Consider the following 16,247-nt stretch of genomic DNA (forward strand, 5'->3'; position numbering starts at 1 on the left):
CGAATTTAGGTAAAGTGACAGGATTTAATTTTTAAGGAAAAGTGAATGCTTCATTTTTAGTAACATTGTGCTTGAAGCAGATGAACCTGAGAATTGAGAGCTCCTGCGTACAGTCACTTTGCCAGGTGGCTCTCATCGGGGTGTTTATTGTTAAAAACCCCGCTATTTCTGCCTGAGGTTTGAAGCCAGGGCTTCACAGGATCCCCTGCTGCACTCCTCAATTCTTTCCATACAGAGAGCAGATGGGTGAAGCAGAATAAATCCTAGCCTCAGAGGCAAACAACGTAACATTCCAGAGACCAGGGATGGTGTTGCTTTTTGTTGGAGTAAATGCTAATTGGAGTTGGGAGTGAAAGTTAGAACTGAAAATTGGACTTGGTTTATGAGACAGTTGGGAAATTTGTTAAAGGTATTATCACTACCATATTTTGATAAACAGAAACAAAATGTTAACATTACAAACATTCATCAATTGTTTCCAATTTAGCTTGGTTGGTTAGGACAGAGTGCTTCGAGGGTAAGCACACAGGTCATGAGATCCTCTCTTGACTTTTAGAAGTAACATGGTCCTTTGTATTAAAAAATGCTAACTTATCAAGTCGTTTGGATTCTTATAATTTCCAACAAATTCTATCTAGTATAAAGAGCATAAATAGGTCCTCTTTTCTGATTTGTCTGACTACTTTTTTTACGGCTCCCCTGTGGCAGTTATTATATTTTATTGTATCTCGTATTTTTGTGCCTCTTTTTCTTCATAGTTTTTCAGTTTCCTTTAGGAAGACATTATGTATTTTCATCATTATATCCCTAGACGGGAGTCCATCGCCCCAAACTGGAAAGCTAAGACATAACAGAAAGAAGCAGCCAACATTCCTTCCAGTAACGGTCAAGGATGGTCATACAAAATAAAGCTAATTTATTGATTTTGGAATGAACTGAACAGTGGTATTCAACTACAGGCCTTCTTTAGTTATAGATTTATTTAGCTTGCCATTAAAATTATGTGAGTATGTGGGTTTAAATAAACGCAACGACCTTTAAATCAAGTGTTTATGCACCATTATTATTTCAGTTTGAGCACTCCAGCTATGGCACAAAACAGTCATGAGAGTGTGTGAAGATATTTTGCCAAAGAAATTTTATTTAATGATTTTGGGGAATTATAGAATAGTAACCATTATTGCAACTAGACCCATGAGTTTCCAAGTCATTAAAATATCTAAATAGACCTTCATATTTGTCTCAATTATCTCATTGAATGAGACTTTGGGTTTCTCTGTGCCATTATAACTTGCTTTACTTGATGGAATTCCCTAAAAAACCCTGGATACAAGCTAGTCCTCCTTAAGAGGGGCTTGCATCTTCTCACCAGAATACTCCACCTCCTTGTTTTGACAACTTCTCACTTTCTGTAACCTCAAGCTGTCTTTATTTCTATCTCCCTGAGTATTGTCTTCCAGGCCTTTGAGTTAATTTCTACTGTAGTATAGTTCACTTGAAAGTATAAAAAGTTAGAAAATTATATTGCAACCACAACCATTTTCAATATAGAAGGTAACTCTCTATATAGTGAAGAGTAATAAATACATCCTTATTTATAATAAAAAAAGAAGTTTGTAGCTATATTGAACAACTCTAGTGGTTTCCTCGAATGGAGCTCTGTCTTTAAATGTATTATAAAAATCACATTTTTTATCATGATGGGAATTTTATTTTAATCTAATAAGGGATAGGAATGCCTGGGTGGCTCAGCAGTTAAACATCTGCCTTTCAGCCCAGGGCATGATCCTGGAGTCCCAGGACTGAGTCCCACATCGGGCTCCCTGCATGGAGCCTGCTTCTCCCTCTGCCTATGTCTCTGCCTCTCCCTCTCTCTGTGTGTCTCTCATGAATAAATAAACAAAATCTTTTTTAAAAATCTAACAAGGGATAGAACAGTGAAAATGCACAGCTTGTAAAAAAAATTAACTATGTGTCATTTATATCATTAGCAGAGACCAGTGGGAGCCCCAGTGACACCAGATGAACCCAGGAGACCAAAATAACACTGCAACAACTCTGCAGTGTAACTGGTCATTGGACCCATTGACCATCAAAGTAGGTCAGGAACTTTTTGCCAAAACTAAGCAGGTTACTGCCAGCTAAAATTTAAAAATATTCTGATAGGACTTGGAGTCTCCTAATGTAACATCCAAAATGTCCAGGATTCAATTGAAAATTATCCATTATACCAAGAACTAGAAAACCACAAATTGAGAAAAGAAAAGAAACTAACATCAACACTGAATTACATCAGGTGTCAGAATTATCTGACCAGGATTTTGAAGAAACCATCATAAAATAATTTAATAAGCAATTACAAATTCTCTTGAGATAAAGACTTCCTAAATTTGGTAAAAGACATAAACCCAGATTTGAAAAACTGAATGAAACCCAAATAGAACAAACCCAAGTAAATTGACACCAAGACACATCAGAAATAAAATTTTGGAAACTAAACACAAAGTTGAAGGTATTTTCACTACCATGTGTTTTCTTTTCAAGTAGCCAGATAAATGATGCATTCTCTATATGGCAACACCAATTTCAATGACATCAGATTTCTGATTTTAAACCATGGAGTGTAGAAAGAAGTGATATAGGGAGGAACTAAGGTGGTGGAATAGAAGAGGACCCTAGGCTTGCTTCATCCTTTGAACACAGCTAGATAAACATCAAATCATTCTGAATACCCAAGAAATCAATCTGAGGACTGATGGAACCAACTACACAACTAGAGGGAGAGAAGAGGCCACATCATGTAAGGTAGGTGTGGAGACATAGTTGGGGGTGGTGGTGAATGGATGGTTTTATGGAGGCGAGAGATGGAATGTTGGGGAGGGGGAGATAGGGAGAGAGAGAAAAGAGGAGCACATAGGGGATGACACAAGGAAACACTTTCCCAAAGTCACTGATTGTGAAAAAAGAAGGGCTGATTTTTGTGAATTTTTAAAACCTTCAGGATTCAGAGACTGGAGTTTTATTTTGTTTTAATTTTTTCTTAGAGAAAACATGCACATTTACACACGCAGGGTGGGGTGGAAGGGCAGAAAGAGAATCTTAAGCAGGCTTCATGCCCAGCATGGAGCCTCACGTGTGGTTCAATCTCACAACCTTGAGACCATGACCTGAGCTAAAATCAAGAGTTTTACACTTAACAAACTGAGTCATTAAGGCATTCCTCAAAAACAAAGATTTCAGAGGTCCCAGATATGGGTGGTGTAGAACCCAATGAGCGCTGTAGTGCTTCTGTGGAGAAAAAAGGCATGTAGCCTAGGGACAAAGGATGTGATCTGAGGATATCCTGAAATGCACTAGGAGTGATGGCTCCTCCTTTTTGTAGCACATCTCGAAGAGGTGGCATTGCTTCTCCAGGGATAAAAGAGCTAGTGGGCACCACTTACCTCCCCACCCTTTAGCATAGGCACAGAGACACCTGCTGAAGGTAGCTAACATGGACATTGGCTCTTTGCAGTGCTTTACTCCAAACTTCATACCCCTGTGCTTTGGGGCAATACCCTTTTGGGACAAATATGCTTCAGTCCAGCATGGTGAGACCCTCCCCCAGAGGACCAGTACAGTCCCTTCCAGGCCAGGTCCCTAAAGTTTGGAGTTTTAAAACTCAGTGGTCTGCCTAGAATAGAACACAGGTATAACTGCACCACCAGGTGGGCAGACGGCCTGGATGCAGGGCAAAGATGGTGATCTGGGGGATAATTGGGACACACAAGGGGAGATTGTTCCTCTTTTGGGAGGGATTTCTGGACAGCAGTAGGCACAAACTCCCCTCTCTGGGGTCAAGGGAGAGGGCTGATACCATTTGCTTCCCTGGCCCCTTAGCATAAACTAAGCACCAACAGTAAGCAGCACAGCACCAACACTGGTGGCCTAAACCACTTACACTAAGCCCCACATCCCTGTGCTCTGTTGGTGCTGCTTTTTGGGGGACGTGTACCTGAAACCCAAAGCAGTGGGACCCTCCCACAAAAGACCAGAACAATTCCCCCAACACACACATACCATGTCTACTGACCATAGGGTCCTGCAAAGCTTCAGCTCTAGTGGAAATAGCATCAGATCTCTTAAACAAGCAGACCAGAGCACAACTAGTTAAAACTCACCACTCTGGCCAAGGTACAAACACTCCTCAATGCAGGCAAGGGGAAACTCTACAGAGAACTGACCTGAGGGAAAGAGCAGCCAAAATACAACATTGGAGTGCACACAGCAGACACCAGAGACACTTCCTGAAGCACCGGGCCCTGGATGGCATATGACCTTTTATTTAAAAAGCCACTACTCTCAGAATCTGCCTATCTCAGAATTAAAGTAAGAATAATAAGGAGAAAAACAAAGAAAGCATCACAGTGTCCCTTACTGCAGAGATAAACCCCTAAAAACAATAGTCAGGCAAAATGAAATATCCAACAGTGAGATTGGAAACCAACTGGATGTAATGACTACAAGAATAGAAAAAGCAGAGGAATAAATCAGTGATATAGAAGATGAAATTGTGGAAAATAATGAAGCTGAAAATAAGAGGGAAAGAAAAATATTGGATCATAAATATATACCTTGGGAACTCAGCGACTCCATAAAGCATATTAACATTTGTATCATAGGACTCCCAGAAGAAGAATAGAGGGAAAAGTGGGCAGGAGGTTTATTTGAGGAAATAATAGCTGAAAACTTCCCTAATCTGGAGAAGGAAACAGACACCCAAAGTTAGGAGGCACAGAGAATTCCCATCAAAACCAAGAAAAGTAGGCTGACACAAGGACATAGCATAGTAAATTATCAAAATACAGAGATAAGGAAAAAATGCTAAAACCAACAAGAGAAAGAAGTCCCTAACCTACAAGGCAGGTGAGCAGCAGATCTATCTATAGAAATCTGGCAGGCCAGAAGCGAATGGTATGAAAAATTCAATGTGCTGAATGGGAAAAAGATGTGGCCAAGAATAGTCTATCTGCAAGGCTGAAATTCAGAACAGGAGAGATAGAGTTTCCCAGACAAACAAAAACTAAAGGAGTTTGTGACCACTAAGTAAGACCTGCAAGAAATATTAAAGGGGACTCTTTGGGAAAGAAAGGTCAAAAGTTACAAGGACTAGAAAAGCACCAAATTCATATCTATCAATAATTACTCTGAATATAAATGGACTAGATGGTCCAACCAAAAGACATAGGGTGTCACAATGGGTTAAAAAAAAAAAGATCCATCTATATGCTGCCTACAAGAGACTCATTTTAGGCCTAAAGACACCTGCAGATTGAAAGTGTGGGAATGCAGAAACATTTATCATGCTAATAGACATCAAAAGAAAGCTGGAGTAGGCATACTTATATTAGACAAACTAGATTTTAAATCAAAGACTGTAACAAGAGATGAAGAAGGGCACTATTATCAAAATAAAAGGGTCTATTTCGCAAGGAGATCTAACAATTGTAAATATTTATGCCTCTAAGTCAGGAGCACCTAAATGTATAAAACAATTAATAACACACATAAAGAAAAGAAAGTCATTGATAATAATACAATAATAGCAGGAGAACTTAACACCCCACTCACAGCAATGGAAAGATCATCTAAACAGAAGATCAACAAAAAGGCAAGGGCTTTGAATAACACACTGGACCAGACGGACTCAACAGATCTATTCAGAACATTTAATCCTAAAGCAGCAGAATACACATTCTTTTCAAGTGCACATGGGACATTCTCCAGAATAGGTCACATACTAGGTCACAAGTCAGGCCTCAACAAATACAAAAAAAAAAAAAAAAAACAGAGATCATACCATGCATATTTTCTGACCATAACACTATGAAACAAAGTCAACCAGAAAAAAAAAGGGGGGGGGAACCAGAAAAAAAAATAGATGGAGGTTAAGAATATCCTACTAAAGAATGAATGGGATGACCAGGAAATTGAAGAAGAAATAAATAAATACATGGAAACAAACTGACATGGTAGTCCAAACCCTTTGGGAGGCAGCAAAAATGGTCAAAAGAGGGAAGCAGATAGCAATACAGGCTTATCTCAAAAAGCAAGAAAAATCTCAAATATGCAACCCAACCTTACACCTAAAGGACCTAGGAAAAGATCAACAAATAAGCCTAAGCCAGCAGAAGAAGGGAAATAATAAGGATTAGAGCAGAAATAAGCAATATAGAAACAAACAAAAACACAGTAGGGCAGATCAATGAAACCAGGAGTGGTTCTTTGAAAAAAATTAAGAAAGTTGATAACCCCTAGCCAGACTTATCAAAAAGAAAAGATAAAAGACCCAAATAAATAAAATCACAAATGAGAGAGGAGAGATCACAACCAACACCACAGAAATACAAACAATTATAAGAAAACGGTATGAAAAATTATGTGCCAACAAATGGGGGAATCTGGAAGAAATGAAGAAATTCATAGAAACATATAAACTAGCAAAACTTAAACAGGAAGAAATAGAAATTTTGAACAGACCCAAAACCAGCAAAGAAATTGAACCAGTAATCAAAAACCTCCCAACGAACAAAAGCCTGGGGCCAGATGGCTTCTCAGGGGAGTTCTACCAAACATTTAAAGAAGAGTTAATACCTATTCTTTTCAAGCTGTTCCAAAAAATAGAAATGGAAGGAAAATTTCCAAACTCATTCTATGAAGCCAGCATTACCTTGGTTCCAAAACAAGACAAAGACCCCACTAAACAAGAGAATTACAGGCCGATATCTGAAATGAAAGTGGATGCAAAAATTTTCATCAAAATACTAGCAAATCTAGTCCAACAGTACACTAAAGGAACCATTCACCGTGATCAAGTGGGATTTATTCCTGGGTTGCCAGGAATGGCAATGCCAAGGTGGCTCAATATTCACAAATAAATCAATATGATACACCACATTATTAAAAGAAAGGATGAGAACCATATGATCCTCTCAATAGATGCAGAAAAAGCATTTGACAAAGTACAGCATTGATTCTTGACTAAAACCCTCAACAAAGTAGGGATAGAGGGAACATACCTCAATATCATAAAGGCCATATGCAAAAGACCCACAGCTAATACAATCCTCAATGGGGAAAAACTGAGAGCTTTTCCTCTGCTGTCAGGAGGAAGACAGGGATGTCCACTCTCACTGCTGTTGTCTAACATAGTATTGGAAGTCCTAGCCTCAGCAATAAGACAACAAAAAGAAATAAAAGACATCTAAATCAGCAAGGAAGAAGTCAAACTTTGACTATTCACAGACATGATACTCTATGTAAAAAACCTGAAAGACTTCACCAGAAAATTTCTAGAACTGATACACAAATTCAGTAAAGTCACAGGATACAATATTAACATACAGAAATCTGTTGCATTTCTATACATTAATAATGAAGCAGCAGAAAGAGAAATCAAGGAATTGATCACCTAGGTATCCCATTTCTAGGGGTGCAGAGACCCGCCGGCAGGTGCAGAGATCCACCAGTCTCACAACACCCAGGACAAGCCTCGAAGGTTGACTGCTGTGAAGTCAATGATCATCTGCATTGTGCATTTGAGGAAATAGGTTCGGAGGGGCTGAGGTCCCCCAGCTCGTGAACGGCAAAGTCAGATTTCAAGCCCCGATGCTGAAGTTACAGATACATACAATTTTATGGCATGAATGTAAATGTGTTACACAGAGTCATGTTTTATAAACAGTTGCGTGTACCTAAGGTTTCTGTATGTGAAAATGTGGCTAATGCACTTATGGTGGGAATCAGGAAATTGCTTTTATTTTTTACATGGAACTGAATTCAAATATTGTATTTTCGGGGGTGGGGGGAAAGACTTTGAGTTCTGGTCAATATCACAATGTTTAATTCTATTAAATAGAAGCCATTTCTTAGCCAGTGACACCTGGTCGTGAGGAGAGGGGACTTGCCTTTCCCACGCTTAATAGATGTTGGGCAGTGTCTGAGGGATAGATGTATAGTTGTATTTGAAGCTTGGAGAAACCACACGGATAAAGTAAAGATCTTACACTCTGATCATGAGAAAAAAAAAAAAAAAAAGATACCTAGGAATAAACCTAACCAAAGATGTAAAAGATCTGTACTCTGAAAACTATGGAATGCTTATGAAAGAAATTAAAGATGACACAAAGAAATGGAAATACATCCCATACTCATGAATTGAAGAACAAATAGTATTAAAATGTCTATGCCACCTAAAGTAATCTACACATTTAATGCAATCTCTATCAAAATACCACCAGTATTTTTCTCAGAACTTGAATATTTGTATGGACCCACAAAAGATCCCAAACAGCCAAAGCAATCTTGAAAAAGAAAAGCAAAGATGGAGACATTACAATTCTGGACTTCAAGCTGTATTATAAAGCTGCAGTCATCAAGATTGTATGGTACTGGCTCAAAAACAGATGCATAGGTCAATGGAACAAAATAGAAAACCCAGAAATGGACCCACAACTCTATGGGGAAGTAATCTTTGATAAAACAGGAAAGAATGTCCAATGGGAAAAAGACAGTTTCTTCAACAAATGGTTGGCAAAACTGGATGATCACTTGTAAGAGAATGAAACTGGAACTCTTTCTTACACCATACATGAAAACAAATTCAAAATGGATGAAAGATCTAAATGTGAGACAGGAAACCATCAAAATCCTAGACAACATGGGGAGTAACTTTGACCTTGGCTATAGCAACTTCCTGCTAGATATATCTCCTGAGGCAAGAGAAACAAAAGCAAAAATGAGTAATTGGGACTTCAAAAACTAAAAGGCAGCCTATCAAATGGGAGAAGATATTTGCAAACAGCATATATAATAAAGGGTTAGTATCCAAAACCCATAAAGAACTTATAAAACCCCAAAAAAACAAATAATCCAGTGTAGAAATGGGTGGAAGATATGAATGGACATACAGAAGACTAACAGACACATGAAAAGATGCTCAACATCACGCATCATCAGGGAAATACAAATCAAAACTACAATGAGATACCACCTCACACCTGTCAGGACTAAAACTGACAAGTAAACAACAGGTGTTATAAGATGTGGAGAAAGGAGAACCTCTTTACACACTTGGTGGGGATGCTAGCTAGTGCATCTCTAGAAAACAGTATGGAGGTTCCTCAAAGAGTTAAAAATAGAGGTGCACCTGGGTGGTTCAGTTGGTTAGGCGTCTGAATCTTGATTTCGACTCAGATCATGATCTCAAAGTTGTGGTATCAAGCACCTCATCAGGCTCTGTGCTGGGAATGGAGTCTGCTTGGGATTCTCTCTCTCCCTCTCCTTCTGCCCCTCCTCACTCTGCCCTAGCTCTAAGAAAAAAAAGAAAAAAGAAAATAAAGTTATGTATAGCTTCTCAAATACTGAAAGAAAAGAACTGTCAATTCTCTTCATGAATTTTCTAAATTATACATGGTGATTAAAATAAGATTTATAATACCATCTGATCTTCAAGACAATGATGTTCTAAAATAGGGAAAATAAAGGGACCTAAATGGAAGTAAGGTCCCTCTACTTCACTCAAAGTGGTAAAATGTTAATACCAATAGGCTTGATACATATGCAATATGTATATTGTAATACCTAGGAAAACCACAATGAACACTACACAAAACAGTATATCCAAAGTGCTATGAATAAATCAAGATGAAAGTCTGAAAAAAAAATGGCCAAGTCACCTAAAGGAAGTTAAGAAAAGCACAAGAATCCAATGGAAAACAAATAATAAATAAATAACCTAAACGTATCAATAATTACTTACATGTAAATGATCTAAACACATTTATTAAAAGGCAGAAATTGACAGAATAATTGTTTTAAGAAGCATGACCCAATAATATGCTGTGGAATATGCTGTTTACAAGAAACTCATTTCAAATTCAATGATAAGTAAGTTGAAAGTATAAGGATGGAAAAAAGATATACTATGCAAACATTATTTTTGGAAGGGAGGAGCATGAATGTCCATGTAGAAAATCTGAAAGAATTGACAAAAACTTTCCTGAAACTAATAAACTATTGTAGCAAGGTTGCAGGGGATAAAGCTGATATACAAATGTCAATTGCTTTCCTATATAATAGCAAGGAACAAGTGGAATTAGAAATTAACAACACATTTACATTAGCACTCCAAAAATGAAATAGATATAACTCTGACAAAATACATACCAGATCTATATAAGGAAAACTACAAATCTCTGATGTAAGATATCAAAGAAGAACTAAATAAGTGGAGCAATGTCCCATGTTCATGGATAGGAAAACTCAATATTGTCAAGATACTAGTTCTCTCCAACTTGGTCTATAGATTCAATGCAATCCCAACAAAAATCCCAGCAAATAATTTCATAGATATCAACAAACTGATTCTAAAGTTTATATGGACAAAGGACCCAGAATAGAGCATGATATTGAAAGAGAACAAAGTTGGAGAACTGACACAAACCAACTTCAAGACTTGTAGACAGTAATTACGTGTCATATTAGCAAAACAGACATAAATAGATAATTAGAACAGAATAGATGGCCTGGAAATAGACATATGCAAATAGAGTTAACCAACATGGACAAAGGAGCAAAGCAATAGTTTTCTCAGTACACGGTGGAACAAAAGAGTCTTTTCAATACATAGCTGTGGAACAACTGGGCATCTACCTGCAGAAAAGTGTATCTTCATACAAACCTTACACCCTTCATGAAAATTAACTCAAAATAGACTCTAGACCTAAATTTAAAATGCAAAACTATAAAATATCTAGAAGCTGACATGGGAGTAAACCTAGATAACCTCGGGTAAGTTGATGACTTTTTAGATATGACAGTGAAGGCATGATCCATGAAAGATATTGACAAATTGAAACTCATTAAAATTTAAAACTTTTGCTTTATGAAAGACAGTGTCAAGAGAATGAGAAGTCAAAATGGATAATTCTTCATAAAACCAGTTTACTCTTTATGTTAGGAACACAACAAAACTAGATTTCTCAGTCTTAAATGTAGTCATATGACTGAATTTGACCAATAGAATGTGAATAGAAGAGATAACCACTACTTTTGGTATTGGTCAATAAAAACCCTCTAGATGCCACACTCCATTTTCTTTCCTTCTCCAGTGGCTTGCTGAAGAGCATGATAACCTTGGAAACCACTTTCAAAGACAGAAAAAGAAAAAGAGAGAGAGAGAGAGAGAAGAGCTTGTGACCCTGAACCACCATTCATAGGACAACTGATCATGAGAACCCATTTCTGGAATTTATATCAGTGAAAAATAAATGCTTTTATTTAGCTATGGAGATGTGGGGCAGCCAGGACTTCTTAACTCATATAGTCATGCTTGGCAGGTCCTTAGATATTGAGGCCAATACACTTTTCAAGAACATTTGACTAAGAATAAATAGTTTAGAAAAAATAAGGGGAGGGCAACCATAAGAAACAGAGACAGGAAATTGAAATAATCCCAGGTAAGGTAAATACATAAATATATTCCGGAATAAAAGCTAATGCTTGTAGAACCCACATTAACTGATAAGATTTTTAGCCATCTACATATGATGTATTACATGAGTTTATTTCATGCTTTTTATTATTTATCAAGATTTATTTGCATTGCTTTTATTAAAGGAAAAATCTTACAAGCAAGAAGTTGTTCAGGAAAAATACTGCTTATCCTGACACTGAAGTTAGGGAGATTTTTCTTCTCTGTGTTCTGATAGACGGGGCAGTGAAGAAGGAAATACCTTCTATAGTAACCTTACAGCAAACACTGCCATGACTCAAAGATCATTAAACTTCACAACTGAAACACCATAAGAAAAGGAATAGTAAATGTAGATAGACAACCATCCTCCCCTTTGTTTCTTATTCTTTATTTACTTTTCTCAGAAATCTTCAAAAACAACCAAAATAGTTTCCTCAGGTATCATAATCTATTGAAAAGAAATAAGATGGAAAGTTTGATTGTAATCAGTTTTCTCAGTGGTATCTATGCAGTTGTAAGACAGTTGTGACTCATTACCAAATATGAGGACTGTCTCCAAACTTCTGAAAATTTCCAGAGCATGGAAGCAGACACAAACACAACTGCTCATTGGAAAATATACATGCAGCTTTCTTCTGGGTTTCAGAGTAAGAAGGGTGCTGAAATTTGACATACAGAACAACTTTAGCTATAAAGTAGTTGAAGAAGATAATTTGAGACTAGATAATTGCTCTCAGGGTAAACATAAGTGCATTAACTTTTTAAAAGCAAATTTGAATAACATAAAAATATAGTATCATTGTAAAATAAAAATTCCAACATTTTCTGTTTATAAAGAATTTGAGTTGGGCTTCAATTCCCAGCATAATGTGTAAAAGCATTTCCCCTTTATATACCTCCTTTATCCTTATTTTAACATTTTCCTCATGATTTGCTGAATTATGGTATATGAAACATGGTATTTTTCATGCCCACAAGGGGGACCCTTTGCAACAGCTTATACTGCACAGATCTTGCTGCTAATACACCACTTGACTAAATGCCAGAAAGTGCTAAAAAGTCAAGCTGTCTCTCCTCTCTTTGCCCTCACCTGTGAGTCCAGGTGGACAGATACAAACATAACCTGAGGCTTCAGGGTCACTGAACGAAGAAGGCAGCTGAGCAAGGTGTCCATATGGTTTCTCTGGGGACAGCTCTATGCATGTCCCACCAGATTGGCAGGGGTTCCCGTTGCACTCGTTGATGTAAGTCTCACATTGGGCACCTGTGTATCCTGCAGGATAAAAGTTCAGAGAAGCAGCTGAGTCAAAGCTCCTCAACCAGAGTTTATGCCTGAAAGGAGACTGACCACTGGGCTGGCACCAATTAACAAGACGATGTGCTGCCCTCAAGGAGCTAGCAAGGAGAATCTGGGAAGGGAAGGTTTCCTTGAAAACAACAGCAGCAAAAGAATCACTTGTACAATAGTGACCATTATTTTTAAAAACATTTGATTAATATTTTGATTAATGTAATGGGACTTCAGGATAACCTTGATTTCCTGATTATTTTAAAGATTCCATTTCCTCAATACTCCATTTGAGTACTTCCTCAAATACTCCAATTGAATTTTTAGCAAGAACAAAATATTTTTTTAAGAAAACAGCCAAAAAGAAAAAAAAGAAAAAGAAAATAGCCAAAAATACAGCAGAAACTACATAGCCAACCCTAAATTCTTAGGGCAAAGCAAAGGTAAATGATTATTTCTTCACACTGAATAAAATAGAATAAAAAATTATTTTGTAAAAAAAAAATTTTGTATTTGAGTGGATTTAGCTGGGTCATTTTATTAAGGACAAAAATAAAAATGAAACATGAATGATTTAGTACTTTATTAAAAATTGTAAATATTAGATATAAAGGATAGTCCATGCCAGAACTATTTCTCTGGTTTTACATACATATGCACCTCTTAAAGTATGTATGTGTAAATATATATATATATATATACTGATATATACTGATAAGCCCCTCTGAAGTAGTTGTACCATCTACATATGTACTAGCACTGGATGAATGTGCATATGGCTCCAAAACCTTGGCAACACTTGCTGTCACCAAATAAAATGTTTTAGCAGTTGGTTAGATTAAAAAAAAAAAAGTACTTCATTGTTGTTTGGGTTTTCATTTTCCCCAATTACTACTGACTTTAACATGTTTTTGGATTTTTAAAAATCATTTCATTCTTTTCCCTGTTTTTTCCCCATTAGACTGTCTTTCTGATTGATTTATAAGATTATTTATATAGCACTATACATACATAAGCTGATACATGTAGTTCTTAAAGGACATAATTTAAAATACAAATGACTTCACAGTCAACTAAAGATCTTTGCAATGTCCCTTAACTCTGCTGAGAAATACGTGTTTAAAATGAAATTTACAATCCAAAATGATAAAACTTATAAATCTGACCATGATATTTCTTTACTTTAAAATCATTCCATGGCTTCTGCTCTCATACAAATTAAAATTCAAAAGTCTTAACCTGGGGTACCTGGATGGCTCAGTGGTTGAGCCTTCAGCTCAGTGGTTGAGCCTTCAGCTCAGGTAGTAATCCCGGCATTCTGGGATCAAGTCCCAAGTCGGGCTCCCTGCAGGGAGCCTGCTTCTCCCTCTGCCTGTGTCTCTGCCTCTCTGTGTCTCTCATGAATAAATAAATAAAATCTTTAAAAAAATCCTTAACCAAAAATGCCCTTTATTTAATCTGGCCCCTTTCCCATTTCTACATTCCTTCCCTAGAATGTTTTCTTCCCCAGGGCCTTCATGACAGGGTTCCCTCTCTTAGAATATGCTCCTCCAAGACTGTGCTTGGCTAAGTCTTGCTTTCGAGACTTAATCTTGTATGACTTTCTCCAAATGGCTTTTCCTCATGAACAGATCTGAAGATTCTTTTGTTTTCTCTCATATCACCCAGTTATTTCTTTTATCGCTCTTATAATAATTTTTATTATTTTTGTTATTATGTTTATAGGCAGTGTTTCCCTCAATAGACTATAAGTTCCACAAAAGCAGGGATGCCTTTTTTATTCTTTCATTCACTACTCCAATACTGAGCAATGCATAAATAGTAGACTTTCAATCAATAGCTGAATGAGATTCAAAGAGTAATAATCAACAATTTAGATTACAATTATATTTTAAGCAAGTAAATTGGAGAATTGACCATTAATAAGCAAATGATGAGAACATGATATTACTCATTTTGTAATTTTATTAAAAACCTGAATGGGGTCGTATGTCAAATCATAAGCACAACATAAATTCTGTTGCTCAACAATATAATACATTTGTCACATATGACCCATGAGGTTTTTCTAAGAAGAAACTTGCAGATGAAGAAGGAAACTCAAAGCACATGTCAGATCAAATCCCATGATGCTTTGTGGTGACACCCCCACCACTGCCACCAAGAACTCAAGTTTCTTAAACCCAAATATCTACTTTTTCACAAGTTTTTATCAACTGGTATTCATGGTGCTACACTGAACTTATTGAAGAAAGCTCCAACTACTTTCAATTTTTTTTCTCAGTTTAAGTCTCAAGACTCATACACAGGCCAGGTTAGGAAGTAATTTAAAACCTTCATAAATCCTTTTCTGGTTCCTGACTCATGCATTATCCTATTCCTATAGCGAACATTAGGGAGGTTCTGATTTATGGTCTTCCCGGTCCTGTCCCTACCACAGGGGCCCTGTGGGAATTTTGTTTGCTGCTCCCTTTAACCGTGTATATAAATAGACTCCTTTGGTCAAGGCTGTATTCAATAGTTTTAACAAGTTTTTCTATAAAACTTTGTATAAAGAAACAATGTGATATTGAGTCAAGTCCCCAGGGTTCTTACGTTTTCTTTCTTTTTTTTTTAACCAATCCAATCTTATCTGGATAACAAGAAAACTTTTAAGATGACTGACACTTCTTGTAATTAATTACTTTTGAAATGAGGACCCCAGGCAATTACAGTGGTAGATTCTTGCCATTGTCTTCAGTCATTGGTGGTCTTGCAATCCAAAGGAATGGTGTCTTAGATACAGGGTAGTTTGTAGCATTAAATCTTCTCTTTACATATAACAGTAAGAATAGGATACAAAGACATTCTGAAATTTTCCTTCTAGGCAAAAACACCATCATCCAGTAACTCGTGAAAGAAACTCAAGTAGACCTGTCCTTATTCTGTGCCCCTTTGTTAATTCCCACATCACATCTGCCTCCTAAATGAGTCTCATGGCTGTCCATTCCCTTATCCCCGTCCTTAACACTGCAGTCATAGTTCAGGCAAATAGTCTTATCTCTTGTTTCCACTACAGAACTTTTTTTTTTTTTAACTAGATTCTCTGCCTTTTGTTTTATTCTCTTCAGTCATCTTCCACGAAAGTGCCAGATGGTTCTTTCTAAACCAACAGGTCAGATTATGCTACCTCTCCTCCCCTTAGCGTGCAGGGCAGACAAACAGCATTGTGATCTGACTTGAGTCTTGTCTTACTCCCCAGTCTCAACTCTCTACCACCACCCCTATGTAGTCCAGCATCTTGGAACAGTCACTCAAAGCTCTACAGCTGGATATGCTCTTTTCCATGTGTATCTACAGCCCTTTCTTCCTTCTGTCCTCCTTTTCCTTCTTCTCTTCTTGCCTTAAATAAATTATGTGCTATGTGATAGCCATAGCGTCTAGGATAGTCAGTCTCTTAATTTT

The 16,247-nt window shown here is 37.1% G+C and overlaps 1 protein-coding gene across 2 annotated transcripts in view; it reads right to left on the reverse strand.

Annotated features, from left to right (window-relative positions):
- The window catches only part of CRB1 (crumbs cell polarity complex component 1), a 213,222-nt gene that overhangs the window by 101,371 nt on the left and 95,604 nt on the right, over window positions 1-16,247 (reverse strand). For both annotated transcript variants that reach the window (XM_038541982.1, XM_038541983.1), the window contains exon 5: window positions 12,606-12,788. In XM_038541982.1, coding sequence (XP_038397910.1) covers window positions 12,606-12,788 — 183 coding nt within the window. The remainder of the gene's footprint in view (window positions 1-12,605; window positions 12,789-16,247) is intronic.

Source organism: Canis lupus, chromosome 7 (genome assembly GCF_011100685.1).
Source record: "Canis lupus familiaris isolate Mischka breed German Shepherd chromosome 7, alternate assembly UU_Cfam_GSD_1.0, whole genome shotgun sequence".
In the NCBI taxonomy this organism is placed as follows: domain Eukaryota; kingdom Metazoa; phylum Chordata; class Mammalia; order Carnivora; family Canidae; genus Canis; species Canis lupus.